Source organism: Schizosaccharomyces osmophilus, chromosome 3, assembly GCF_027921745.1.
Source record: "Schizosaccharomyces osmophilus chromosome 3, complete sequence".
Taxonomy (NCBI): domain Eukaryota; kingdom Fungi; phylum Ascomycota; class Schizosaccharomycetes; order Schizosaccharomycetales; family Schizosaccharomycetaceae; genus Schizosaccharomyces; species Schizosaccharomyces osmophilus.
In genome coordinates this window covers 1,899,091-1,926,436 of record NC_079240.1, presented here as the reverse complement: position 1 = coordinate 1,926,436, position 27,346 = coordinate 1,899,091, and the positions used below count along the sequence as shown (strand labels likewise).

The window sequence follows — 27,346 nt, the reverse complement described above, 5'->3', positions numbered from 1 at the left end:
GACTTGATGGTAAAAAACCTGTAATTTTCAATTTAGGAAGGGTTGGTTGAGGGTATCAAATTTGAAAACTTTTCTATGTGAAGCTACTCTCTGCCCATCCGGCTCTCAGTTTACCAAACATTGGATTCCGCCAGATTCACGAGTTTTTAAGAAAGTACTTTTGATATTGCTTTCTCTTTAAAAAATATTGAGCTAAAACGCTCTTCTATTTGAAAGTATTACCGGATATCTAAGCCTGCTCAGTTGACGAGTAATTTTGTCGGTTTTTGGAAAAGATGAGACAAAAACGCGCAAAGACTTACAGAAAGTTGATGCATACGTATCAACTTACTTTCGGTTTTCGTGAGCCATATCAAGTTTTAGGTATTCAATTTTTCTCTAATTTTTATATAGCTACCAGAAAACCGTGGTAGCATGTAGGAATTATCTATTTCTAATCATACTTATAAAGATGAAAAAGCTAATGAATGCTCTAGTTGATTCTGATTTTATCTCAGATTTGACGAAATCGAAAATGGACATCAAGGCTGCTATTAAGAGAACAGTGCAAGGAGATATTAAACCAAGTATGTAGAACTAGTAGGAAAGTTCGAAAAAGAGAAAAGTTTTTTGTGGTACAGGATGCATTCATCTTGTAGTACAGGTCTACAGAGATAGAAAATACCCAGAACAAAGATATTATGTATATACTTTCTCTACTATTCAACTTTCCGTTGAGCTGAAAAAGTATCTCTATTCTTACTAACTCCCTGTCTAGTGATTACTCAGTGCTGTATACGCGAACTTTACAGTCGATCCCAGGAAGCAAAGCAAGAAATTCAAATCGCCAAATCGTTTGAACGAAGACGTTGTGGTCATATCGATGAGGCAAAGTCTCCTTTGGAATGCATGCAGAGCTGTATCGGCGTCAACGGAAAAAACAAACACCGATATGTTGTTGCAACTCAGAATACTCAACTTCGTGATTTCCTTCGCTCTGTACCTGGAGTACCACTTATTTATATGAAGCGCTCTGTAGTTGTTCTAGAGCCTGCTTCCAGAGCTACTATATTGGAAAAGCATGCCAAGGAATCTTCCCAGATGGGTTTATCAAAAGAAGAAAAGCAAATTCTATCTGGCAAGAGACCACTTAGTGAATCCGAAGGGGAAGAAACTGGTAAAAAGGATGGTAATGAAGCTTCTGAAAATGCAGAGGAGCAACCAAAGAAGAAGAAGCGTAAAGGCCCTAAGGGTCCCAATCCTTTGAGTGTTAGGAAGAAAAACTCATCATCACAGCCCGCTCCTTCTGAGGACTCTCCTCCGGTAAACATTGTTGGAGACGTGGGTCAACGCAAGAGACATCGTCGGAAGAGACATTAAGGTGCTTCCAACAAAAATCATAGATTCGGGTTATGCATATTCGTTTTATTTTGTATATTGTTTAAGGTAATCTGGTACGGTATAAAAGAAATTTTACATGAGACGTTGTAGAGAAAAAAAAAACCCTTTTGTAAGTTCCAGTAAGAAGTGGATAGACTCGAAGGTAAGAGGAAGTTAGGAATGTATCTGTCTATCGTAGGGAACCAACATGGCAAGGAAAGGTCGGCTGGACAAAGTGTTTTACTCGGTAGAATACTATATTCATTAAGTCATAATTTAGAGAGTAGAAAAAGTTAGTCTTACAATGGCATTTTATTAGGTCTTAATTAACGAACTATCATATATCATATTAAAGAGAATGCTACCTTTTCTGTCACCCAAAGAATATTTTACAACGATGTTATCAACTAAATATAGAGTATTAAATGAAGTACTTGACGAGAAATTGCCAAATTAAGTGTGTTTATTCCAGGATTTGGACGACGTATTTTCCTAAAACCTTTATTAGGCATTTATCCCATTGACTTATTGACTTGTAAGGAATAGCTGACATAACCATATCATTGGAAAGAACAAACAACTCGGAAGATCGCTGTAAAACCCGATAGTAAGAATTAGTTTATAAAGAGTTAGATCCTCATTTTGACAAATTCATTCGTCTTCGAGACCGTCACTTACAAAGACTAGGAACCATTGAGCTAGAGTAGCTTTCTAAACGCTTTCGACAGAAACGAAAATGTGTCTTGGGATTTTTCAAGCACCGGCTTCCCTTTCGCATCCACAAAGTCGTAAACGTGTTTAGTTTTTAATTCTTTTAGTCTCTATCATCTAAAGGGAAAAAAAGGAACTCCCAAGGCGAGAATCGAACTCGCAACCTTCTGATTACCTTCGTAAGAGTCAGACGCTCTAACCGATTGAGCTACCCGGGACTTGGTTGGTGAGTCAAAACGTTAGACATATAGAGAGACTAATATACGTTAAAAACTAGTAACTTTTTTTTTAATGTTGGATACTCTGTAAGTAAAACTAATCAAAGGTTCCACTATGTATTTTGCTGACAAGATTTGGCATACTTACAGTGAATCGTCTAGTAGGCATATGAATTATACAAGAGATAAAGTACCACCGAAAGTACAGTCACTATAAAGCAGCGAAGCCTAGTATTCGACAATCTAATATAAACGATTAAAGCAATTGCTTTTATTGCGTTGTCCTAAATATCAAACTTTAGCTGAAGAACTGGAGAAAAACTGGACTGACATGAACAACCAACTTAGAACGATGATGATGACGTTCATCTCCATTTTTTCCTTTTCATCAACAAAAAAATTAAATAGCAATCGTTACGTTTTAGCTTAAAAGTTTCGCTCCAAACCATTCCACTCTTCAGGTGTATAGATATTTTTCTTCGAAATAAGATCATCCCTGGATTGGACGAGTCGAAGTTCGCAGGCATTGCTAAGTAAAAACCGATTTTTTTCAATGCTACTGTCATGCTTCAGCTGTTGAAGTGTATATTCTTTTGTTCTTATAAGGACAAAACGCATACAAGTCAAAACTTGCCCAATCACTTCTGTGAAAAACCCCAAACTTGAATTTTTCTCCCTTTCATTCTTTGATGTTTTATCTTTTTGTCGAGATTCCTCATCCACGTACTTGGCCAACGTTAAACCTGAAAATAAGTCTCCTGTCCCTGTAAATATTCCGGAAAGTGAAGGATACGAGTACAAAAAGGAGTAAAAGGTGTTTTCTTTGAGGGAATATCCCATAGAAAATAGTAAATCTGAATTATCCGCGTCTTCAAACGAAGTAATTACTACCTGTGGAACCTTGTATAATTCATAAATACGCTTTAGTCCATATAATGCAGTGGCTTTGTTCACCACAGAAACATCTGTCAACAATCTATGTAAATTCAGTTAATAAAAGAGTCGGAAAGCACATCATTTTGTAATACTTACTTGACTTCAAAGGCGTTTGGCGTTATCAAAAAGGCATGTGATAAAACATCTTTATACGTGTTTAAAACGTCTTCCTCTACATAAGTTTCTCCTTGGTCTCCCATGACAGGATCTGCTATCCATTTCACATGTGGGTGTCGACTTTGGTACTCAATTAGAAGCTTCGAAACCACTTGGAGGATCCGTTGATTTGGGATGAAGCCTGTCAAAATTGCATCGTAGACAAAATGATTTTTTTCTAACAAAGCCTCCAGGAGCTCCAGAACCTCCGATGGCTTGCATGCACGACCTCTTGTACTACCATAGCCTAAATATACATTAGACAAGAGAAATCACTTGGAGCAAGCTACAAACTAGGATGATTTGGAAGGTGAATTATATAAAATCGAAAATTTCACTCCGTTTTCTGTTTAAAAAACCTTCATACTAAGAAAATTGTTATTTTCCCTTGTTGGAACCAAACATACCAAGATGGTTAGAAAAGTGAACTGTAGGTACAACATCCACTTCCCATTCATGCAATTGCAAGGGGAACGTAGCAGATCTATTACCTACATAGCCGTGGCTGACAGAAGACTAGGTAAGAGCTGTTAGTTTAAAAATCTGTTCAAAGACATACTTGAATAGATAGAACTCTCTTCGCAACTTCTGAGACTGGCATTTGAATGAAACTATTTATTGCACTAAATTATGTACATGAACATATGGATGGCTAAAGTACTACAAGGACAACTCGTCAATGGAAAATGGAAGGTGAGAAAAAGCAGTGGTACTTATAGGCAGCTTGCCAATACTTTTTTTAGTAGTATTTCGAATTTTATATTGCTACTGTCTTTTGGTTTTTACTTCTTTACTTTTTTTATTTTCTAAAGGACTGAAACAAAAGTTGGTTCATTACATTGTTCTAGGACCATACAAGCTGAATGCACCTTGCATTGGTTTTCAATACTGTTACAACGTATATGAAAGAAAAAATAGAGGAATAGACCAGGAAATACGTGGTGGAATACGAGCTTTGAAAATCAACGGCTTGTCTTACGCTACTCGACTTAACAATGGGATAAAGCAAGTTTGAACAAGCTGAAGTATTGCAAACTAGTGTAAAACAAACTTTCTTTGCAATTGGATTGTGTTCTTTAAAGCGTGTCTTTGACCATTCAAAAAGAGACAAAGCGCTTTGGAAAAAAGGAGCATCTAACACTTGAGATTGACGAACTAAAAATCCATGAAGAAGAGCAATATAGAGAGCAAGTACAGGATGATCCGGGTATTGGTTTTAGAATGGGTATTCTTAATCATCATTGACTCTTTTTCTCCAGTATAAGATGCTGGCGAGAACTTGGGCAACGCAATATGAAATAATCAGATTAAACGGCAATATATCTGCAGTAGCTCACACAGCGGCTGGTCGTTTTTCTCATATCGAGTTTCTTCATATCACAAATTACAAACTGGCAGGCATTGAATTAAAATAAAAACGACCAAGCTGTTTTATTTCTCAGCGTTACTTTCAATTCTACTATAAATTTCTCAAAAGTAGTTAACTAACTCGCAAGGCGAAGCCCTCGAATTTCTTCCTCCAAAGCATTTAGTCATTACCAACCCAACCAAAAATTCTACAAGTTTGAATGCTGTTTATTGAAACCGATTGAAAATTTTGTTAACAAATAAGAATTTTATTTATTTATTTATATTCTATGGTACTTTGTGATGTCAAATTCTGCTGACGCATGTATGTTTTGTCGAATATTGGGATGACTGGGAGACTTCACCAAAGAGTTTTGCAATTTTTAAATAGACTTTTCATTGATTTTGAACTACTCTGCACCTATCTCTTTCAAAAGTTCTGAAGTTAACCGCGGCCATTTCAGGCCCTTTCGTGGTCCTTGAAAGTTAAAAGTTAAACATGATTTAAAGCATACTAACCATTATTCCTAGTTAAACTCTTAATGGAGACTCAAAACAAAAGCACTCCTCTTGTAAAAAGGAAGCCTCAACGACTCTCTTTTCGAGATAACTTGCGAGCGTACATTGAACATCCTCAGGCCCACAACAATGTGTTATATTACGATGAAGATTTTGTCTTTATCAGGGACAAGTATCCAAAATCAAAAATGCATTTGCTGTTGATGCCACGGGATCCCTCGGTAACGTTGGTTCACCCTTTGGAAATCCTAGGAAAGCACAGGCCATTAGTAGACAAGTTGAATTTTATGGTGTTTCAAAAACTTCCGGATTTAATAATGAAAGAGGCTAGAAACAGTCTTTTTCCGGATTCTGATTTATCCTCAAGGGTCCCTTCAAAATCGCTTTGGGATTTCATCAAATTAGGATTCCATGCAGGACCGTCCATGAATAATCTTCATTTGCATGTTATGACCCGGGATCACGTGTCTCCAAGTATTAAACATAATGCTCATTACATTTCATTTAACTCTCCATTTTTTGTTAACATTGACACTCCTGTCTCTCAGCTTCCGGTTCGGGGATCGCTTTCCTACTTATTCCAACAAGATGTATGTTGTTATCGTTGTGATGAATCTTTTGGAAGGCAATTTTCCAAGCTAAAAGGCCATCTATCAGAGGAGTTGGAATCATGGTTACAGGAAACTTTGGAACGTGAAGCATTACATACTTGAATATTTGTTTTCCAATTTGTATGCTCTACGAAATTATTTATTTTTTTAGTTATTTATTAATAAATTAAGGATCAATGAGAATCTATGAATCAAATATACCGTAAAGATCCAAACGGTAATACTTCGTTTATCCTTTTTTGTCCGGTAACAAGCATTACCAAACGATCAACGCCCATGCCCCATCCAGTTGTTGGGGGAAGTCCATATTCTAATGCACGTACAAAATCAGCATCCGGAATAGGTGCTTCTTGGTCTCCTAGCTCGGTACGGTCGTATTGCTGAGATTCGAACTTCTCCTTTTGAGACATCGGGTCATTTTCTTCTTCGTAGGCATTGCAAATCTCACTTTTTCCCAAATATAGTTCAAACCGCTTAGAAACGCGAAATTCCGTATTCCCATATTTAATCGTTTCGGACTTTGCTAGAGGAGACATTACTTCTGGATGGTGTACAATAAACGTAGGGCCATCGCTCAGATGCTCTAAAACGCAGTGACTTAACAGCTTATCAAGCAAATGAGACACAGTAGGTGTTTTTGGTTGCTTAATATTCCTTTGCTCAAAGATGTCTAACAAAAATTTGCGATACCCTTCGGAGTTATCTATAACGCCTAGAGATTGATTAAGACTGTTTTCAAGAGATGGGATAAATTCAAGTGTCTTGAAAGAATCGCTGTGCAAAGATACTCCAAGATGGGGTAACGTTAAATTTCCATGAACATTCATGCAGATTTCGCTTAGCAATAATTTGGTCATGTCAATGAATGTGCCCAAGTTAATGAAGGCACAATAGGCCTCACAGCTGGTAAATTCTGGATTATGAGTAGCGTCTAGACCTTCATTTCGAAAGTTTTTACCTAACTCGAAAATCCGGTGCATGCCTCCTATGACTAATTGCTTAAGCCATAATTCAGGAGCACATCGCAGCGAAAGTGGCTGTTTGTGAGCATCGTTTGTAATAAATGGACGAGCCATAGCACCCCCAAAATGGTGTGAAAGCAATGGGGTTTCTACCTCTGTAAATTCATTTTTTCGAAAAAAATTGCGAATACATTCTATGATCTGAAATCTCCGTTTTAATGTCAAAATGGTATCAGGATTTGCAATAAAATCGATGTAACGCTGCTGAAATCTTTTTTCTTGGTTCAAGAGGTTGGTAGGCATCTGGTGAAGACAAGGAGACAGCATCACTGGAAGTTCTGTTGCATAAATAGATAGTTCCCCTTTGCTTGTTTTTCCAATGAACCCTGTACACTGTATATAGTCACCTCGGCGAAAAGCTTTAAGAATGTTGGAAAAAGGAAGAGCCTCATTATCACTATTAGATACAAGTTTTTTACTAATGGTTAATTGTAGCTTCGACAATCCGTCACAGATGTCTACAAAAACAAGTTTTGAACTTGCGTATCTTAAATTGCCGATTCTACCACAGACAGTATAGGATTCATCATATTGTCTGGCGTCCGGCGAAAGAACATTATCCCAAGACCGCAGCCTCGATATTGATGTAACTCCTTTTGTACTTGAAATAGATGGATACATCGGCATCTTTAAGCGTTCAAATACTTGCTTTCGAACATCCGGTTTTTCAGGCGAACCTGCCTTTTCTGAATATAACCTTTTCCATCTTAAGCAACAAAATCCAATATTAAATCTTGCCGAAAAGCATCTTAGTGTGTGAGCCCTTCGTAATAGCATTAGATTAACAATAAGGAATAGAAATATATGTGTTATGAAATGATACTCCTTCTCCGTTTCTGTAAACTCAATGAATTAAAAGTATCAAAAAATTTTTTTTTAATTAAAATGAAACGGTTTCTTTATGTGTACCAAAAAGCGCTATGCTCTAATCCAACATACTCTAGTTAAGGCCAGAAATGTATAGTCAACTAAGTTAAGGAGTAAATGTGAAGAAGAATAAAAATCTACCGGGAAAACAAAGCCAAACGGTAGGATTACAAGAAAGATTAGTAAGTTATTATTAAATGGTATTTCAAACAGACTCACTGAGAATGAAACAAATTGATTGATTTATAAACAGAATTTACGCTTCATAACAATTACCAAATCAATTTGCTAACTTTCTTTCTATTGTACATTATACATTAACAACTATAAAGATGTAGCATATACCCAATCTATAGAAAAGTAATGTTTTTTTATGATGCATGATGGTAAGTGAATCCATGCTTTCTTAAATTATCAAACCCTTATAACCAAACACAAGCCCCCCCCATTTTTTATCATTAAACCATTCAATGACATTCAGCACAATCGCCTCCTGTACTACTAATTTTAAAAATTAGGACTGACAACCATTCTTCGCTGGAATGTGCCAAGATTCCACATACGCTTAGATTCATAATCAAGCGCTGCGACCTCTTGAAGAAATAGACAGTCTGAGCCGGATTGAACTATAAAGTCGACACCTCCCATATCCAAGACAGTCTTTCCGGATTGGTGAACTCGCATAACACCAACTTGTCCAGCAGGAGGTTGAAAACCAGGAACTGGTAAAGAAGTCAAATCATCCTTACGGCTTTCCTTTTTCTTATTTCCACTATCTCCTGTTGGCTGAGGAGGCTTTTCCTGAGCGTCTGATTCTTCTTTCACTTGGGTAGCCTCTTCAGGCCATACGGGATCAACGTCTGCTTGACCAAGAAATTCAGGAAGTTTGTCAGGGAACTGAAGCAAAACGATTTGATCTTTAAAATCATTGTCTTCTTGCTGTGCCAAACCTAAATCTTGGGCAAGTGATTGTAAATCAAAGGCAAGCTTCTCTTGTTCCTCTTCCTCTTTATTCACGACGACAGCTTGAATGGCACTTTCAGCATGATGCTTCAAGACTTCATCCGCTGATTCTGGAAGTGTCCGGTCTGAAATAACAGGAACAAGCAAATCGGTGCCTTCCAGATCGATACTACTCCCTTCTCGACCAGACAGCGCTCTGAGTTTCTGTATGTTGACCATGTCTCGAGAATGCCCATCTTCGTCCACATCACCAGTGGCAGCAAGCTTTGACAAAGTATCCTCTTTACTTTCAGATTTGACACCTGCAGCACTTGGTGGAGGAATGTATGCAGAGCTCGCTGGACGACTTCCTGAAGAAGAAGCGTTGGGACCAAGTGCAAAAGGACCGGAGGCGGTCAAGTTGATCTCAGGCTTTGGTCTTTGCTTTTTCCATTGCTGTTGATTTTCAGTATTATATTCAACTTTGACCCGACTATCGACTTCCTTCTCCTCCGTACTAGGACCAGCTTTTCTTCGAGGAACAAACTTGGGCGTGAACTTTCTCATTACTGTAAATTCCAATGAATAATATTATACAAGTTGTAAACTCAATCAAACTGAGAAAACGCGATGTGAATCAAACAGATGGCAAAAAATAGCAAAAATGAATTCTTCGTTCGCGCCTCTTCTCCTAAATTCTGTTCTTCTTGTAAAGATAATAGGAAGAAATTATATAAAACAAACAGACAATTAGTCGTTTTTGAATTCAACAAAGTACTTTTTCAATGTATGTTGAGTTTTTATTCTCAATCCTTAAGCATTCCTTAACTCCACTTCCCAATGCTCAAATACTTCGGTCTCTGGTTAAGAAATCAACTGTCAAGCTAGTGTCTTTCTCTTTAAGAGCTTCCTCCTTTATGATGGCTTTTGGTAACTTTTTACTTGTGTAAGTGTGGATCATCTATCAAAGTAGCATTGCTACTTTCAAGATCAAGCATGGTTTGTTTACAAGCAAAGAAAAAAATTAGAATGAACCTTGTAGAGCATGGTATTCGATAGTTTTTTTTTCAGTTATCTATTTTTACATTCACCTTTTTCTTCCATGAAATCTCGCCAAGGGAATGTTTTCATTCATGATAGTGACAACATTGTCAAACACTAGTTGAACCGTTGTACTTTTTCACAAAAACAAGCGAAACTTCAGTGATGGAAACAATTCTAATAGACCCAAGTAAAGCCGAACAAGAAGTTAAATATCTTCGTCCTTGTTGATTCGAAGCGGACAATCGACAAGGTTACGAGTACAACGATTTTAGTCAAAAGGCAGACAAAAAATAAAACCAAACTATAGCAAAAAACAACTTGATAGAAAAGTTGAAAAAAAATTAAAAATTATTGACGACAACGGCAGGATTCGAACCTGCGCTCCCAGAGGGAATCCGCTGGGCTACTTGATAGCAGGCGAACGCCTTAAAACCACTCGGCCACGTTGTCTTTCTTGGTATATTTGCTGACAATAACGTACTTATAGTACTTTAGTAAAAAAAAGTCATAAATTTCGATTGAAATTTATGACTTTTTAGCCTTATAGGAAATGTGGTCTCTTGGAACAGCATCCACTTAGTAAGGGTTTTGTTTTTTATTAATTTTCGATAATCTTAAATATTCGACTCCCATCACAGCTTTCTAAAAACCCATCGAAAAGACTCAATTTGATGGAGTTTTGTTTACTGATTAGTGATTCTCGGTAGAAAGTGGTAGGATTTCATGTAGTTCCTTAAAGCAACACATGTTTATTTGTTACTCAAATGTTCACTCTCAGTTTGATGCGAAACACAACACCAAGCAACAACCGAAACTCATAAAAGTCCAGGATTTGTCTATATCTTTATTAATTTCGGCAAAAAATGGATACAGGGAATGCATCGTATCCTCCTTTGGGAATGAGCTCTATGACTTCGCAAATGGCACCAATTCGAGACGTATGGGCAACAAATCTGGAACAAGAAATGACTTTGATCATGAACTTGGCCTCGCGTTATCCCGTAATCTCTATGGATACAGAGTTTCCAGGTGTTGTGGCCCGGCCTTTGGGAGTTTTCAAGAGTAGCGGAGATTACCATTACCAAACGCTACGGGCAAACGTAGACACTTTAAAAATCATTCAAATTGGATTGGCTCTGAGTGATGAGGAAGGAAATGTTCCCCCGGAAGCATTCACTTGGCAGTTCAACTTTCGGTTTAATATTCAGGAAGATATGTATGCTCCGGAAAGTATTGAGCTTCTCACGAAAAGCGGAATTGATTTTAAAAAGCACCAAGATGCAGGAATTGAGCCTGCCGATTTTGCTGAGCTACTGATTGGAAGCGGTCTTGTTCTTCAGGAAGGTATCACTTGGGTTACCTTTCACAGTGGGTACGACTTTGCATATTTGTTGAAGGCCATGACCCAGTTGTCTTTGCCCAGTGAGTACGAAGAATTTTATAAATTTTTATGTATTTACTTCCCTAAAACCTATGACATTAAATATATTATGAAGTCGCTTCTCAATAATTCGAAAGGCCTTCAGGATATTGCTGATGATTTACAAATCAACCGTATAGGTCCTCAACACCAGGCTGGTAGTGATGCTTTGCTTACCTCTAGAATTTTCTTTGAAATTCGCTCTCGGTATTTCGACGGCAGTATCGACGGTCGAATGCAAAATCAGCTATATGGTTTAGGTACTTCTGGCAGTTCTTTGTGGATGAATACCCCGAAACCTCAATTCCGCGATCTGCCAGGAGCTCAGCCTAGTCCTAAGCCCACTGCTCCTAGTATCTCTTCTACTTTTGCCAATCCGCCTGCTTCGGTTTCTCTCAGCAATTCTAGTTTCCGCTTCCCTCCTCGAGTCATATAGAATCCACTTCGTCCTCATCAACTTATTGTTTATCCTTTTACCCATGAACTATTTAATGCTTTTGCTTTTTTTTTTTTGAATTTAAAAAGTACATTGTTTAGCGTTTCGTGTCCATGCTTTCTATTCCCTTGCCTTCTAATTTCGTCCTTATCTACGTCTTTTCCCTTGCTACCTTCCCGTTTCCCACTTCTTCTATATTCCTTTACCCTTTCCAAGTTTGGTTTTCTTGTCCCGACTCTTCTTTTCCTCTTTGTTTGCCGCGTGATACTTTGTAGATTAGGACATAGATCGTTTATCCTTTGTGAATTTCAAACGAGCAAGTGGTGCCCTACTTTGAAAAGCATATTCTATGAAATAATTTTGTTTAATATCCGCTACTAATATAATCCTGATGGATTGACCTGTCCAAATAGACACTAGCAATATATTCTTTTACAACTAATTTTTATCATCCCTATGGACTGTAGTTTTCGTTCCCTCTACACACCAACTGTTCATAGTCGTATATTCAAAGCCCTTTTTATGCAAAGAATTTATATATAGCAAAGCGTGTTCACCTTGTAGTACCATTATCGCTTAATAATGTTCTTAAATTACTTTATTATATCAATCTCACATGTCATTCGTCGTTGTAATAAAGCTTCGCTTCTTTTTTACTCTAGTAGCTCAATACTGTTAAAAAAACCTGCTACCACAGCCAAATTTCAATTTGCTGAAAACGTCGGTAAAATGGCGACTTTGCTTCCTCCTAAAAGCAAAAAACAGAAAAAGGAAGAACAGAACCCTACTCCGTTCGAAGTTCCTGAAAAATATCCACTCGTAAATATTCAGTTTCGAGCCTCAGATGACAGCCATGAAGTTCCTTCTCTTTTGGTCCCTGGAAACAGTTCGGCTCGTCAATTAGATATCCTTTTAAATCAATTGCTTGGTTCTGTACGTGAATCTAAAATTTTTTGAGCTTCCTTACTAACTCTGTTTTTTTTTTAGCCCGAGGATCCCGTTCCTTACACCTTTGCTTTAAAACATGGTGAAGATGCTGTGGAAATTCCTGATAACCTTTATACTACTGTGTTTCATAGTGGTCTCATGAAAACCGAAGATCATTTAACATTGTTGTATACCCCTCAAGCAGTTTTCCGGGTTCGCGCAATCACTCGATGTGCAGCTTCAATGAACGGACATGACGGCACTATCATCTCTGCCCAGTTTTCTCCAAGCTCTAGCGCTCGCTTGGTTACTGGAAGTGGTGACTGCACAGCCAGGTTATGGGACTGCGATACTCAAACCCCCATCTCTACTCTGAAAGGACATCAGAATTGGGTTTCTTGTATTTCATGGGCTCCAGATGCCTCTATCATTGCTACTGGAAGCATGGACAATACTGTATGTATAATTGTCATCTATTTCTCCGAGTCTTCTAACATCATAGATCCGTTTATGGGAACCAAAGAAAGGCGCCCCCATTGGTGATGCACTTCGCCGTCATACCAAACCTATTATGGCCCTTTGTTGGCAGCCTCTTCACTTGAGTCCGGAGTCTGGTCCATATTTACTTGCCTCTGGCTCTAAAGATAACACCGTTCGTGTTTGGAACACCAAACTTAGGACTCTTGTATATACACTTTCTGGTCACACTGCACCCATCACTTGTGTCAAATGGGGTGGACAGAATTGGATTTATTCTGCTTCATATGATAAAACCATTCGTATATGGGATGCCAAGGACGTAAGTAAACAAATTTATTTGCTTTTCTTTGCAGTTCTATTAACACACGTAGGGAAAATGTTTACACATTTTAAAGGGACACGCTGCCCGTGTCAATCATTTGTCTTTGTCTACGGAACATGTTTTGCGCTCTGGTGCTTATGATCATACCGATTTTAAACCTAAGAACTTTCGTGAGGAACGCGACAAAGCTAAAGAGCGTTATGAGATATGTGTAAAACAATCCGGCGAACGTCTTGTTTCTGCAAGCGATGACTTACAATTAATGTTATGGGATCCTTATAAAACCACTAAAGCTGTTGCCAAAATGCACGGTCACCAGAAGGTAGTAAACTATGCATCATTTTCTCCCGATGGTCGTCATATTGCAACTGCCAGTTTCGATAGTTCGGTGCGCTTGTGGGATGCGAAGACAGGAAAATTCCTTGCTACGCTACGTGGACATGTTGCCGCTGTTTATCAGTGTGCTTGGTCTACCGATTCCAGATTACTTGTAAGCTCTTCTCAAGATACGACGTTGAAGGTCTGGGATGTCCGTACGAAAAAGTTGAAGTGTGATTTGCCAGGTCATATTGACCAGGTATTTGCCGTAGACTGGTCGCCTGATGGGCAACGCGTTGCCTCAGGAGGTGCCGACAAAGCTGTACGGATATGGACGCATTAAAAAAGTTTGAGTATAAAGTGTCAATCTTTATTTTCGCTAATTAGTTAAGGGAATTTTGGACATAGTTTTTAGAAAAATAATGACAAGGGTTAATTATTAGTGGCTTACACTGTTTCAGTATCACACATCTTAAGACTAGCTACGAAATCATGTACGCTGTCGTAAATAAAAAAAAAAAAAAAAAAAAAAAAAAAAAATTACCATCTAAATAAACTTCATATTATATACACATATTATAAATATAATACATAGATACAGTATTTTAATATTTCATCAATCTCATAAACAATCGTCAGTGAAGCACCTGCTACCAAAAGTCAAAAATGCAAATCACATAATACAGCAAGCCAAACCATGAATAACCTTGTCAACTTGATACTTTATGCTGAGCCAATCAATTCGGCAATGAATGAATTCGTAAACTTCTTCTGTGTGGAACGCAGTAGAAAAACGAGAGTTGTCAGTTGCTAGTTTTCCAATCTCTTCTGCATTCTTGCCATCAATAATGAATAAATGTGCAATTTCTTTTAAAGCCCTGAAGTAAGGTAACAATGCACGCTGTTTCAATGAAACCACAAACTCGTAATAGACGTTTAAATCACTTGCATTATGTTAGTGCATCTTGTCATCAAAAATAAAGACATGACTTACCTCAAAAGCATCAACCCTCCTTCAACAGTAAATTTACGTTGCTTTATATAACGGGTCAATGAATTGAATAAACGCATTCCTATCTCTTTGTAGAATAAGTCCAAGATCTCATGATCTGTACAGCCCACTAGAAGCTTCATATGAGTACGCAAAAATTGAGTAATACTTTTCGCTGCCACCGAGGGTTCAACCATCGTATTTGTAAGACCAATAGACTGAGGGGAGAAATAGTTTATAGGCGTCTTCGATTCCAGCAAGAAGTCAACATGCTCGATAATGACATCAATTCCTTTATGTAGACCAAATGCAGCTCTTTCATCCAACAGTTGTTCAAATTTTTTTTTTTCGGCAATCGCCGGATCAAACATATCATCTCGAACGCAGATTGAACTCATTTCTTCATTATAGAAGGTGTCCATCATTTGCTGGATCATATCACCAACGGTGATGAGCTCAAGAAATTTAACAATAGGTTCAACGGTATTATTAGAAAAGTCTTTTCTAGGATCGAACAAAGATAGATGTTCGATAGCTCGGTCGAATCCATGTTTAAGATGCCCTTGGCCCAATTGTCTCAATAACTGAACAAAGAGGTCTTTCTGCAAAGCTTGGATATCTTCATCTTGGCTGTTTGAGATGCCAAGGAAAATTTTGGATCGAGCAAGACTGATTTTACATAAATGCACTATTTTTAAGGCAAGTTCTAAACTGAACATGTTACTTATACCTTCCAATTTTGAATCCAAAACGGCAGCCTGGGCTGCCAACTCTGTAGTAGGCAGATGTGATAATTGATCTTGCGAAACATATACGTTTGACGGCACAAATCTTGAGGGATCTAGATTATCCAAACCATCATACAAATCAGGTTTTTTAGAAATTTGATCTTGCCGACTTGAGTTTGTTTGCTCATTGTTTTCAGAAGGGAAAGAAAACAAGGAAACAGGAAGCAGCATAACGTTCTTGAAAGTTTCCAAGAAATTATTCTTTGCAGTGTTTTGACCGACATTCCTGAAAAAGAAAGACTCAGTAGCACCTTCCTTTTCTCGTATAGACATGTCCCATTGATCTACCACAGATTGTGCGACAATCTTGAAATTATGTAGCTCCTGGGAAATATATATATCAATTTGAGATTGAAAGATGGTGTCTACAAGTAGGGAACCATAAGGAATATCAAACAAACGCTTACATAGACGATAAAGGCCAGAAATAAAGATCAAATACAAATCACCTTCCTCATCGCCTATATGCTCAACGATCGAAGTAACATAATTTTTAAAGGAGTTCCCAACGATTTCTCTTGCATATGGAATTTCAACGAGCTCAGAGACGGGAAAAGATGCTGAAGTAAAAGCATATTCTGATGTAAGTAACTTGATTGTCTCGCTGATTACATTCTCAAGGATTCCCCATTGAATTTGTGAGCGCTCATTGTCGGAATTCATAGTAAAAAGACTGTATGGGTCAAATTGAAAGTACGATTGTAGATAATCTCTATGCTTTGACATGTATAATTGAACATACACACTTGGCTTGGAAAAATCATGCAGTACATGTGAAAATTGGGAAACAAGCTCCAAGTTTCGGGAATCTATACCGAGCGCTAACTCATCTAGGCAAGCCTGCTCAAACAAAACGGCCATATCTAAAATTGCATTCTGCATAGATGAGTCAAGCCATCCGTAAGGTTTAGAGTTACCAAATCGAAGTAAAAACTTTAAGACAATAGCTTGTTCTTCCGGCGTTTGGAAGGAAGAAAAAGCTATCGGGTCTAATGTATTACTAGCGTAGGCCAAATTTCGGTACATTGGAGCTAGTGTTCTCCAAACACGAATGTAATCTAGTCGCGCCATTTCAATTCGGTGACTAACTCTGTCGAATACATGCATCACATCTTCTCTACCTTGTGGTGTATAGTAATCGACCGCTATTGGTAAAGACGTTTCGTTTTCTGGCAGTGTGCCTAACAAAGAATGTGGTAATGTTCCAATCGATTTCTCCATAGCACCGTAACTAGAAGTACTTTCACTTTGTGAACCCTTGGTCTTTTCAACACTACTCGACATTCCTTCACTGGACATTCCCCCACTTCTAGATTCTAAGTATAATGACTTCGACAACGCAGTGTCCCATGCCTCCATCGAAAGTAGCTTTTTTATATAGATGGTGTTTGAGCGACATAATTCATAAAATTTCTTGCATACTAAATGGCAATTGCACAAGTCTACAGTCCCAACAAGTGAGAAAATTCGCAAATAGATGTTGATTGTTAGCTTTCCGTACAGCGCACCCGTTTGGTAATTTTGACGACTTAATAGCTTTTTACGTATTTTTCTTAACGCATTTTCACGAGCTTCAGAACCCTTCATTCATGTATGTGCTACCGGTCAACATTTTTTATTTTGTTAGATTCATGATCTTTTGTTTGGGTTTCAAAACGTTGCATTTCCTTAACCACTATAAACAAGTTTAATGCAAGTCCTTATTCTATTTGCAATTGTAACTGGGATTCTCCAATGTCACTTACATGTGAGGGTTGCATTCATCGAAGGTCAACACCATAAGAAAGAAAAACTAAGGCCACATGATAAGTAGAAAACCGAAATAAAAATGTAAAACATTGTCGTTAAATATTTTACCTATTTATACTTCTTAAAAAAAAAAAAAAAACTTTTACAGGGATTCGACTTACAATGGATGCTTTACAAACTAGCTGGTTTATCTACAAAACACTGTAAAATCGCTGCTAAAACAAAAAAAAGACTTTTTCCCTTCATATAATGAAACCTGTTCACACAATTCATCTAATCATTAAGTAAAACTTCCAAGTGGTCCATACACTTTCCACTTTTCCAAAAACTTATTTCTCAGTTCATTTGATGAACTTTTAATAAATATATAACAGAGCTTATCAACCTCCAGATATGTTTAATTAATGTCTCTTTCCAAAGTTTCAAAAGGATTCACTGCGCTCAAAGATTGTGAGGGGGCCAATTTTAAAAATGCTTTCTTCTTGGAACGAATTCGTGGCATACGAATTTTACTAACAACATTCTCCTCATTCACTTGACAAACATCACAACGGTCAGCAATATTTGCAGTTAACATCCTCGGATTTACTAATGCACGTAATGCAATTAAGCGCGACGATATACCAGCAATATCTTCAATGCCCAATGGCTTCATAACAATACCATTTTCTACACGGAAAATAGACCAAGTTATGCTTTCAAAATCACCTATATCAGCCAAAGCATTTCTTATCTCTTCCTCAGAGATTTCACCTTCCTTTCGGAAATCTGTGATAAAAAGAGCGTTGTATTCCGAATCATAAGATGACTCAAAGATTTCTTCCTGACCCGCCCCAACTGTTTTGCTCGCATTTGAAGACGGCGCATTACTAAAAGCACTGTCGCTTTGTAATAACATCGTTGGATGCTGCGAATAATAATCCAAGGCTTCCTTCAAAAACACGCCCGGGGTCTTTACCATACCTTTATTATAAACAACAACATTGCGTTTAGGTTCAGAATCAAATGATTCGCTTTCTGCTCCATATAACTTTGCTAAAGTATGAATGAACCATCGTTGTTCACGTTGCATTGGGGGAAAGCTAACACTGGGCTTTTCGCTTTCACATAGATCACAAAGAGCTGTCTCAATTTCCCGACCAAATTCTCTGTTATCTCGATAATAAATCAATAAACTCTTCGTATATTGTGAAACCTCTTTGCCTTTTCGATCAGGGTTAATATTCAACGCATCTGCTAAAACACGTTTACGCTCTTCTCTTGCGCAGTCTACTGTACAAGATATTTTATGCTCAGGAGAAGGATTTTCAAAACTTGCACCACAAGATACCTGAGTCTTAATTAATCCACATGAACACACAGCAGCCACCATTGCTTTACATGACACTTTCTGATCGCATGGGATTTCGGAATGACAAGGTAATTCACAAGTATGCTCACAATACAATCTACGCTTTCCACAAGGTTTTCTGCAAACACTTTCGCATTCTCCCTCGCGATGGCATGTTTTCTCACACTTGTGAATTCCGCAACCTAACAGCTTTCCACAAACCGTTCCGCAGCGAACATTTTCCTTCGAGCAGGGTTGATTTTCCATCAGATGTTTGCCACAAAGACAGTTCTTTTTCACAAGATACGGACAAAAGGGACAAGGCTCCGAAGGTGGATGGCAATTGTGTTTTACCTGAGGATGTCCACAGGATTTCGGTAAGGTACAAAGATAAGGACAGCTAGGAATAGGTGTACCGCAAGGGATGGGGGGATACAATTTCGTACGTCCACAAGTGCAAGTAAGTTCTTCAAAAGAAGCTTCCAAGCATCGAGGACAAGGGCCACGATGGCACATATGATTGCAGGAATGATTACCACAACCCAACTTCTTGTTGCAAGGACGTAAGCATATATGTTCTTCTTCAAATTCTTCAGAAAGTAAATGATAACGAAGCAAAGCACCTTTTGGACGTAAAGCCAGACGAGCTTGTGCCTTAGGATAACCACTACAACACTTTTTGTTACATTCATGTCGCCCACAACTAAGTAATACGCTACAAAGTCGTTCACACGTTGGTATATATCCCTTTTGAAGTTCCTCACAAGAAACCTGCACGGAATTGAACTTGCACCTGCATGGAACGGTGACAACTTCTTGACAAGATCCACAAGAACCTGGATGACAATTCTGTTTACATTGATGCCCGCAAGGCAGTTGTTTCAAACAAATATTTCCACAAGTAGGAATAGAATCCTCGCATGAATTACGCTCGCTGCCATTCAGCAGGTCGGAAATATTCTTTTTTCCACAAAAGCATTTTGCTACGATACTCGGGGATAAAGGACACTGTTCAAGAGTTTTTGATCGAGGATGACAAACCTTCGAGCACCTATGAATTCCGCAATCGAAGTACTGCTCACAAAAACTGCCGCAGCTATAATAACCATTATATTCGGCGACTGTGCCATCCACAAGTCTTACACATGAAATGGGATCTGGTAAGACAGAGCATGTATATGTTTTTGAATGAGCACCACAATAGCAGCTTGCACGAATAGGTTCATAGCATGCACCACATAAACCTGAATGACAACGTTGTTTACAGGTATGCTTACTGCATGGCAAAACTTCACCACATATATTTTCGCATCTGAAAGATTCTTGGGGAGCTCTGGACTTTCCTGAGCAACGAGTTATTTTGCTTTCCTTACCACAAAGGCAAAACTGTTCAACAGTAGCCGTACAAGGTGGACAAGGACCAGGATGGCAAAGTAATGGACATGGGTGTACACAATCCTGACCTCGAGTCCTACCACAAGGCTCGCCACAAGAATGAGGTGTCAACCCTTTAACAGACTCAGGTTCATCTTGTTTACCGCACCAACAAGTGTACTGCAGAGACGTTTCTTTTTGTGGAGTTTGACAAGAAGGACAACGCCAGACCGGCTCGTTCCTTTGCTCAATAGAATTTTTCATCCATTTTCTAGTACATTTCAAATGGAAAGCGTGAAAACAAGTCGAACAGGTCCAAACAGGGGTGCTTGTTTTCACAATGTCAGTACAAACACTACATTCGTAAAGCATTTTTTTTATCTCGAAAATCATTCTCGAAGTCATGTCAAGCTTAGAAAGATCAATGCTCTCCTTTGGCTTTTTAGATCCTTCTCTCTTTTTCCCTTTAGAAGCCTTTGGTTCTTCTTTGGGCTTGTTTGTCTCATTTTGCTTTTCAGCGTTGGCATTACTCGGTTTCCTGTTATGCTCTCTTCCATTCCTTTTGGAAGACGCAGTATCATTAAATTGTTCAGTAGAAACGCCGTCAACCTTCTTTGTTGAAGAAGGCCTTTTTCTGTTTCTATTCCTGTTCTTTTTGGAATTTGGTTCCGCTTTTTCTGAATTCGAGGGTTTTTCGTTTGTTTCGTTAGAACGGTTTCCAAATGAAGATTCCGTTAACAAGCCCATGCCTGGAACAAAACTAGGGGCATCGGCTGATAGAGAGGCTGCTGAAGACGCCCTCTTTGAACCTGAAGGCTCACCGTCTATGGTAGCAGAAGTGGTTTTCGAATGCTCGGTATTCACACCATTTTGTTTAGAAGATGACAATTGAGTCGATGAATTTCTATTCTTTCTAGGAAATTTTCGACCACCCTTCTTTACAGTATGAGCTTCAGGGGAATTCTTAGATGTTTCCATCCAGAGTTCAGTATTGTAGGAAGACAAGTTTCGTCGTGGCAAACAGCCTGCATTATTGTTGACAGGTAGCAATCAAGTAACACAAAGCAGACAAATTTTGATTGTTTTTAGGCTTGAAGAAGGAAAAAAATCCCGATAATTTTATTACCTTTCTGTAAATTAGGCTTTCTTCAATTAATATAATCTAATATTATCTAAATTAATAAGATTATGCACCTGCAATGGAATCATAAGCGATTTACAACTTCTCACAGAATTACTGAAAACCCTTGAGTGATACAACTTGACAAGATATATAGTATAATAATATCAGAGTTCCAATGCTCCAATGCTAAGTTGTAATAAACAAAAACATCAACCACTATAGCCGGATAGGATGAAGCCGAACTTTTTCCATTCAGCACCGTAAAATTATACAGTTTCCAGCCAGCCCTTATAAGACCAAAAGCAAGCAGAACAATAAATAAATTAGTGCGTAATATTTTTTTAATTAAACCAGACTGCACTCGATTTTTTATAATTAACAGATCTGAGACAGCACCAAAGTCGTTCTGTGTTTTAAATATTTTTTTTATTTTCGTCAGTCAAGAATTTCCCACTTGGACGATAAATAAGCACCATACCATCTTTAAAATGAACAGTGAACAGACTCTTCATTTTCATCACGATCACTAAAGCAATACCATGCTACGATGCTAGCACTGAAACATAGTGCTGATATGGAAATAGTTGAAGCGATAAAACCGTAACGATCCCGAAGAAATCCAGCGACTACAGGACCGATAATCATGCCAAGAGAGTAAACAATGTTGTAAGCACTAAAGAGCTGTGTATAAGGGCCATTACGTCCAAAGAAAGTAGGGTGTTCCAGCTCGTATTCGGCAACATAACGAGAGGACTGGACAAATCCTGGAGATGATGTGAATGACAAGACAACACCATTCAAAGCCAAAAAGATACCAAACAAGTATACGTTGGAAATAGAGTATGTTCTAGGTATACACAAAAGAAGTAAGGTAGAACCCAGGACAGCGTAGGAGTACATACCAATGGTCCGAGAGCCTTTGCGGTCTACCATAGCGCCGGCCCAAGCTCCGCAGAAAAAGTATGGAGTACTTAAAACGCCAAACATTAAGCCACATTGAAGGGAATTAAATCCAAAAATCTTTTGCAACTCCAATGGAACTGTGGCATCAAAAGAAGAAAACAAAGATGAATTTACAAAACTCGTCCAAAAAGGTCCAATGAGCTGACGATGAGATAAAAGTTTGTAAATAGGTAGACAAAAGATTTTAACAATTGGATTCGACGAAGCGCTGTTAGATGTTAGAGGATCATTTGTAGGACGTAAAATTGGCTGGCTTTCAGGGTCATCAGGTGAAATTTTCTTTGCTTCTCTTGGCTCAATCATAAGAAGCCGGAGGACTATATCGATGAACAGAATAATGAAGCACATACCAAAGGCAGCATAATAACCCATGGATTCATATATAATTCCTCCAAATACAGGGGCGACTATTTCACCAAGAGAAATAAAACCAAAAATTCCACCCATCGTTGACCCAATATGCTCTGGTCCAACGACATCGACTAATAAAGCCAAGCCCACTGTCCAAACGACCGCCGCAGACAATCCTTGAAGAGCGCGGGCTATGATGAGCATAGGCACGTTCGTGCCTACTGTGAGTAAACCTGTTGCAGATGTCAAAAACAAGAGCCCAATTAGCATGGGCATTTTTCTAGTTAAGAATTTGTCTGCAAGGTACCCAATCGGGGAACTTGCTGTAATGTTTGCGATTGCATAGACAGAAAGAAGTGTACTGATGACAGTCTGAACTTTTTCTGGGGGAACCCCAACTCGATCTACCAACGAAAAGGGAAGAATGGGAGTAATAACACCATAGAGAAAAAGGTCTGTAAACAACGCAATTGCGATTGTTCCGACAATAAAAGGCAAACTACTTCGTTTCACACTGAGTTTCAAGAAGTCCATCGTCTTTCCTGACTCACTCACAATTTATTTCCAAACTAATTGAATCAAATGGGGTTTCACTATTTACTTGAGTTTTAGCTAAACCAATATAATCCTTTTCCAACCAATACGGCAATGTTCCAAATTCTAGTCCAACTGAAAAAAAAAAAAAATCACTTAATATCCAAAACAAATCCACTTGCGTAAATTAGAGAGAGTAGAATCGCAAGCAATAAAAAAACAACAGAAATAAGGATGCTGGATTGTTCTTGCACTTTATTATAGTTTTGTTCCGGTTAAAAGTGATGAATTTCATTTCTCTTAGAAGGTAGCAACGTCCTTATGTATCGTAATGAGAATGCCTAATACGATATACAAAGGATTCCCAATTGAACAGTAACATATGTGAAATAGCTCGTATAACTAGTAATTAAAAGTAAAATTTAGTACCTGTTTTACCTAAAAACTCTTTGACGAAATTTCGCAGAACCACATCGACCGAATCATGAAAGCTCTTATTGAGCACTACACTCCTTCCACTAACTGATAAATTCGAAGTATATTCTGTTCTCATGATTTCGTTCCAATTCCCAAGCTGTCGCTGTAGAGCTTGAAAAGCTTCGGCTTTTGAAACTGACAGGATTTCCACTGGCAACAACCACAAAGTTCTATACATCACTTCGTGCAGCTCATACTTTTCTCTTTTTACCATTTGCACTGCTTCATTTAATAGCGTCGTTTACTTCTTTTCTTCCAAATATATTACCGTCAATTATACTTAAGCCGGCCATGAAAAGCAAGTTCGACCTTGTAAACAAAAACAAGTACACAACTGCTGCAATAAGGAACAGCTAATACATATGTTTTCCCTTGAATACCTGACTCTTCTATATTTCATGGAAATATGGTCTTGTTTTGCAGTTCTAATTGCATAAGAACTGCTTACTTCTCACTTACCAACCACCTCAACGATTTTCGTGAATCTCATGCTCGTCATGTAATTTGGTGCATGTAAAATCGCAAATTTTTCTAATAGTTTAAATATGGAGGGCCTTACTACTAATCGACTTCCTGGTCAAAGACAGTCTGTATCTTTTGTTCGTTCATTTGGGCATTCGGGACCTAAAAACTGATTTATTGCTGTGCTTCTGTTCTAATTACTGATCTTCCTTTCTTTTTATTGTCACAGGAATCTTATTTTGTTCATGTTCCACATGTACAAGAGCCTACTTTTACTTCTCTTGACTTGGGCAGATTTACAGGCTGCAAACGCTTTCCCCCATCATCGTCATCACCATGGAGGTCAAAAGCGTGATGCTGGACAGTGTACTTTCCCCTATGCCGAGAAAATGGTCGCTGTAACACCAGAAAAGGGAAATGCTGGCTGGGCCATGTCTCCCAATCAGTATTGTACTTCAGATTCTTGGTGCCCCTATGCCTGCGAACCAGGATATGTAATGGCTCAATGGAGCCCTCATGCAAAATCGTATTCTTATCCCGAGTCCATGCATGGAGGACTCTATTGTGACTCAAATGGTAATGCCGTAAAACCCTTTGACGACAAGGAGTACTGTTATCCAGGAGTTGGTAATGTCTTTGCAATTGATGAAACTGGAAAAGGAGTTTCTTTTTGCCAGACCGTTTTGCCTGGTAACGAAGCTATGCTTATACCAACTTGGGTCTCTGCTGGTTCAGAACAAGTTTTGGCAGTTCCAGATGCCTCTTACTGGGTTGGTACTGCTGCCCATTACTATGTTAATCCCCCAGGTTTTTCTACAAGTGAGAGCTGTATATGGGGTACTTCTGACAAGCCCTACGGAAACTGGGCCCCTTACGTAGTCGGTGCCAACATGGATGAAAATAACATTACTTATGTGAAGCTGGGTGCAAATCCGATTTATCTGGATGATCCCTATTGGTCTACTATTAAGCCAAGGTTTGGATTAAAGGTTGAATGTGAAGGCAATACTTGTTCCGGGCTACCATGCTATATGGATCCTCGCGAAAAAGGTGTACAAGGATGCCCTGACGGGAGTCCAAATGGAGCAGGTGATGCCTGTTTTTGTGTTGTTGGCTTTCAACCTGGAACAAAAGCTCGAATTGTTGTTGTGGACTACAGTGACCAAATGAGCTCCTCATCAGCTATGTCTTCTGGTACTGCCGCCCCAACTGCTTCTGCTACTTCGACAGCAGAAATGACTTCAAGTAGTTTGACTAATTCTAGCGCGTTTGCACTTCCTAGTGGCTTCTCTTCGTCCATACTAACTTTAAATACCCAAACAAATTCGCAAAGTTCGTCGTCATTCTCTTTGCCGGCACCCAAAAGTACTGCAAACCCTAGTACCACTGGTTCAGAAATAAGTGGTTATCATAAAGCTAGTAGTGAGATTTCGTCAGACAGAAGCCTTTCTTTTACTAACTTTGTAACTGTCAACACGGTCAGTCGCGGAAAGAATCAATTGACCGGCCAGGATAGCCAATCAACCGCACCCGAGAACAAACCTGTTGCTAGCAATACAGTAGTGACCGGGTCAAGTACTTTTAAAAGCAGTCAACCCGATCCTCGCAATAGTGGATGGTCTTCTTCAACCAACGTCCCTGTAGTCCCAATAATGACTACAGGTACAGGTGAATCCAAGAATGGTTCATCCAACAATAGTAATAACAAGGGAAAATATGGTTCCGAATCTAAGTTTTCTCCTACTAGTGCAAAAGCCAACATTTTTCTTACTACGGTAACTTCTTATTCGAATGCCGCTTCCCCATTCGTCCATACAATCAATGGACAAGAAACGACAACTACCACGACGGTGGCTGTTCAAAATATGCACGCTGAAATTCAGACTGCCTTTCATACGCTAGTAGTATCCGATGTGGTACATGACACAGCGACCCAATATATTTAAAAATACCATCTCACAAATAGGCAGCGTTTCCTTATATTCCTTTCTAATTATGACTCTTGCTAATCGATGTTCGGAAAAAAGATATTTTGCTTTTTGGTTCTATTGACTTTCAGTTGCTGACATACAATTATTGCATGAAGTCAATCACACACACTCCTTTATTGAATCTTTTCCTGTTTTTGTAAGCATTCTAACTGCTTGCGCGAAAAATGGTTTAATTTATCATCCTTATTAATTGAATTTTGGACTCTTAAAAGCTAAGATATACAGTAGTAATGAATGCTGCTTCTAGAGTACAACAATGGGTAATAGAGATTATTTTTCCTGCAATATACATAATACTGTTTGAATACTTTTTTACTACATAGTCAACGAAGGAAATTCGATTAACTCTGGATGCTTTGAGATACCATCACAACAAAAAGATATTAATAATAAATTGTAATACGGTTTAGAAACTAATATTTATTGTAAGTAATTCGAATTGTTTCTGTTCTAAATATTGTCTATAATACGATCTCGTTTATTTACGAAAAAAACAGTCACATCTGTTGGTAGCATTTGAAGAAAAGCGTTTGCGACAAGTTAACTAAGTTATATAAACGCAAACAACATGGCTGAAGTTACTACCAGACCTTCCGTTTTGAATGCTACAGAAGAAGACATTAAGCAGCTCCTTGCTGCTAGCAGCCATATTGGCTCCAAGAACTTAGAGGTCCGTATGGATCCCTATGTCTGGAAGCGCCGCAACGATGGCGTCCACATCATCAATGTTGGTAAGACTTGGGAAAAGTTGGTTTTGGCTGCTCGTATCATCGCTACTGTCGAGAACCCTGCCGATGTTTGCGTCGTATCTACCCGTGCTTATGGTCACCGTGCTGTTCTCAAGTTCGCTGCCCATACCGGAGCTACTGCCATTGCTGGCCGTTTCACTCCTGGTAACTTCACCAACTATATTACTCGTACTTACCGCGAGCCCCGTTTGATTATTGTCACTGACCCTCGTGCTGATGCTCAAGCCATCAGAGAGGCTTCTTTCGTCAACATTCCCGTCATTGCCCTTACCGACACTGACTCTTGCTTGAATCACATTGATGTTGCTATCCCTACCAACAACAAGGGTCGTAAGTCCATTGGTTTGGCTTGGTACTTGTTGGCTCGTGAAGTCCTTCGTCTTCGTGGTACCCTTTCTCGTAACACCCCTTGGGAAGTGATGCCCGATCTTTACTTCTACCGTGATCCTGAAGAAGTTGAGCGTGAAGAGGAGGCTAAGAAGGCTGTTGCTGCTGAAGCTGAAGCTGGTGCTGTTGCCGAGGCTGCTGCTGCTGCTGAATTTGATGTCACTGATGCTGCCCAAACCGCTGTTGACCCCTCCGTTTTGGATGCTGCCACAGCTGGTCAGGTTGCTGAAAACACCTGGGATGATTCTGCTAACTGGAACACTACTGGAACTGCTCCTAGTGATTGGGCTGCCACTACTCAAACGGCTTAAATTCTTTGCTTGTGTTTTTATATGTAGCATATATAGATTTGAAGTGTAATGAAAGTTTGGTTGAAACATTAATGAATATATATGACTGTGCTTCCTGCGCAATCAGTATTATAAAAGTGTCACCGTTTTAC

The 27,346-nt window shown here is 38.8% G+C and overlaps 12 protein-coding genes and 2 non-coding genes across 14 annotated transcripts; 6 read left to right on the top strand and 8 right to left on the bottom strand.

The window, feature by feature from the left end:
- Positions 1-275: 275 nt before the first annotated feature.
- On the top strand, positions 276-1,359 carry utp23 (rRNA processing protein Utp23; the record flags this gene model as incomplete). Its single annotated transcript, XM_056183676.1, has 3 exons — positions 276-363; positions 477-566; positions 758-1,359. 3 exons carry the CDS (start codon positions 276-278, stop codon positions 1,357-1,359), a joined length of 780 nt encoding a protein of 259 aa, XP_056039437.1.
- Positions 1,360-2,206: 847 nt separating this feature from the next.
- On the bottom strand, positions 2,207-2,288 carry SOMG_20282. Its single transcript is given in 2 exon segments — positions 2,207-2,242; positions 2,251-2,288. It is a non-coding gene; the product is annotated as a tRNA-Lys (tRNA).
- A 426-nt stretch (positions 2,289-2,714) lies between these two features.
- Positions 2,715-3,981, bottom strand: SOMG_04899 (pyridoxine-pyridoxal-pyridoxamine kinase; the record flags this gene model as incomplete). The annotated part of the gene is made up of 4 exons (XM_056183675.1): positions 2,715-3,264; positions 3,321-3,627; positions 3,788-3,896; positions 3,940-3,981. The coding sequence occupies 4 exons, from the start codon at positions 3,979-3,981 to the stop codon at positions 2,715-2,717; spliced, it is 1,008 nt and encodes a 335-aa protein (XP_056038943.1).
- A 1,049-nt stretch (positions 3,982-5,030) lies between these two features.
- On the top strand, positions 5,031-5,959 carry hnt3 (aprataxin Hnt3; the record flags this gene model as incomplete). Its single annotated transcript, XM_056183674.1, has 2 exons — positions 5,031-5,052; positions 5,259-5,959. The coding sequence occupies 2 exons, from the start codon at positions 5,031-5,033 to the stop codon at positions 5,957-5,959; spliced, it is 723 nt and encodes a 240-aa protein (XP_056039148.1).
- Positions 5,960-6,048: 89 nt separating this feature from the next.
- On the bottom strand, positions 6,049-7,656 carry msk1 (mitochondrial lysine-tRNA ligase Msk1; the record flags this gene model as incomplete). Its single annotated transcript, XM_056183673.1, has 1 exon — positions 6,049-7,656. One exon carries the CDS (start codon positions 7,654-7,656, stop codon positions 6,049-6,051), a length of 1,608 nt encoding a protein of 535 aa, XP_056039381.1.
- A 597-nt stretch (positions 7,657-8,253) lies between these two features.
- rpc53 (DNA-directed RNA polymerase III complex subunit Rpc53) lies at positions 8,254-9,255 on the bottom strand (the record flags this gene model as incomplete). Its single annotated transcript, XM_056183672.1, has 1 exon — positions 8,254-9,255. The coding sequence occupies one exon, from the start codon at positions 9,253-9,255 to the stop codon at positions 8,254-8,256; it is 1,002 nt and encodes a 333-aa protein (XP_056039095.1).
- An 832-nt stretch (positions 9,256-10,087) lies between these two features.
- On the bottom strand, positions 10,088-10,182 carry SOMG_20281. Its single transcript is given in 2 exon segments — positions 10,088-10,132; positions 10,144-10,182. It is a non-coding gene; the product is annotated as a tRNA-Ser (tRNA).
- Positions 10,183-10,595: 413 nt separating this feature from the next.
- caf1 (CCR4-Not complex CAF1 family ribonuclease subunit 7/8) lies at positions 10,596-11,588 on the top strand (the record flags this gene model as incomplete). Its single annotated transcript, XM_056183671.1, has 1 exon — positions 10,596-11,588. The coding sequence occupies one exon, from the start codon at positions 10,596-10,598 to the stop codon at positions 11,586-11,588; it is 993 nt and encodes a 330-aa protein (XP_056039281.1).
- Positions 11,589-12,317: 729 nt separating this feature from the next.
- rsa4 (notchless-like ribosome biogenesis protein Rsa4) lies at positions 12,318-13,978 on the top strand (the record flags this gene model as incomplete). The annotated part of the gene is made up of 4 exons (XM_056183670.1): positions 12,318-12,521; positions 12,576-12,971; positions 13,018-13,314; positions 13,367-13,978. The coding sequence occupies 4 exons, from the start codon at positions 12,318-12,320 to the stop codon at positions 13,976-13,978; spliced, it is 1,509 nt and encodes a 502-aa protein (XP_056039785.1).
- A 330-nt stretch (positions 13,979-14,308) lies between these two features.
- Positions 14,309-17,001, bottom strand: pof6 (F-box protein Pof6; the record flags this gene model as incomplete). The annotated part of the gene is made up of 2 exons (XM_056183669.1): positions 14,309-14,579; positions 14,630-17,001. The coding sequence occupies 2 exons, from the start codon at positions 16,999-17,001 to the stop codon at positions 14,309-14,311; spliced, it is 2,643 nt and encodes an 880-aa protein (XP_056039218.1).
- A 559-nt stretch (positions 17,002-17,560) lies between these two features.
- On the bottom strand, positions 17,561-20,845 carry SOMG_04892 (shuttle craft like transcriptional repressor/ubiquitin-protein ligase E3; the record flags this gene model as incomplete). The annotated part of the gene is made up of 1 exon (XM_056183668.1): positions 17,561-20,845. The coding sequence occupies one exon, from the start codon at positions 20,843-20,845 to the stop codon at positions 17,561-17,563; it is 3,285 nt and encodes a 1,094-aa protein (XP_056039717.1).
- Positions 20,846-21,473: 628 nt separating this feature from the next.
- Positions 21,474-22,838, bottom strand: SOMG_04891 (transmembrane transporter; the record flags this gene model as incomplete). Its single annotated transcript, XM_056183667.1, has 1 exon — positions 21,474-22,838. One exon carries the CDS (start codon positions 22,836-22,838, stop codon positions 21,474-21,476), a length of 1,365 nt encoding a protein of 454 aa, XP_056039241.1.
- Positions 22,839-24,022: 1,184 nt separating this feature from the next.
- adg3 (ceell wall beta-glucosidase Adg3) lies at positions 24,023-25,723 on the top strand (the record flags this gene model as incomplete). Its single annotated transcript, XM_056183666.1, has 1 exon — positions 24,023-25,723. One exon carries the CDS (start codon positions 24,023-24,025, stop codon positions 25,721-25,723), a length of 1,701 nt encoding a protein of 566 aa, XP_056039260.1.
- Positions 25,724-26,336: 613 nt separating this feature from the next.
- On the top strand, positions 26,337-27,215 carry SOMG_04888 (40S ribosomal protein S0-A; the record flags this gene model as incomplete). The annotated part of the gene is made up of 1 exon (XM_056183665.1): positions 26,337-27,215. The coding sequence occupies one exon, from the start codon at positions 26,337-26,339 to the stop codon at positions 27,213-27,215; it is 879 nt and encodes a 292-aa protein (XP_056039749.1).
- Between the last annotated feature and the right edge of the window lie 131 nt (positions 27,216-27,346).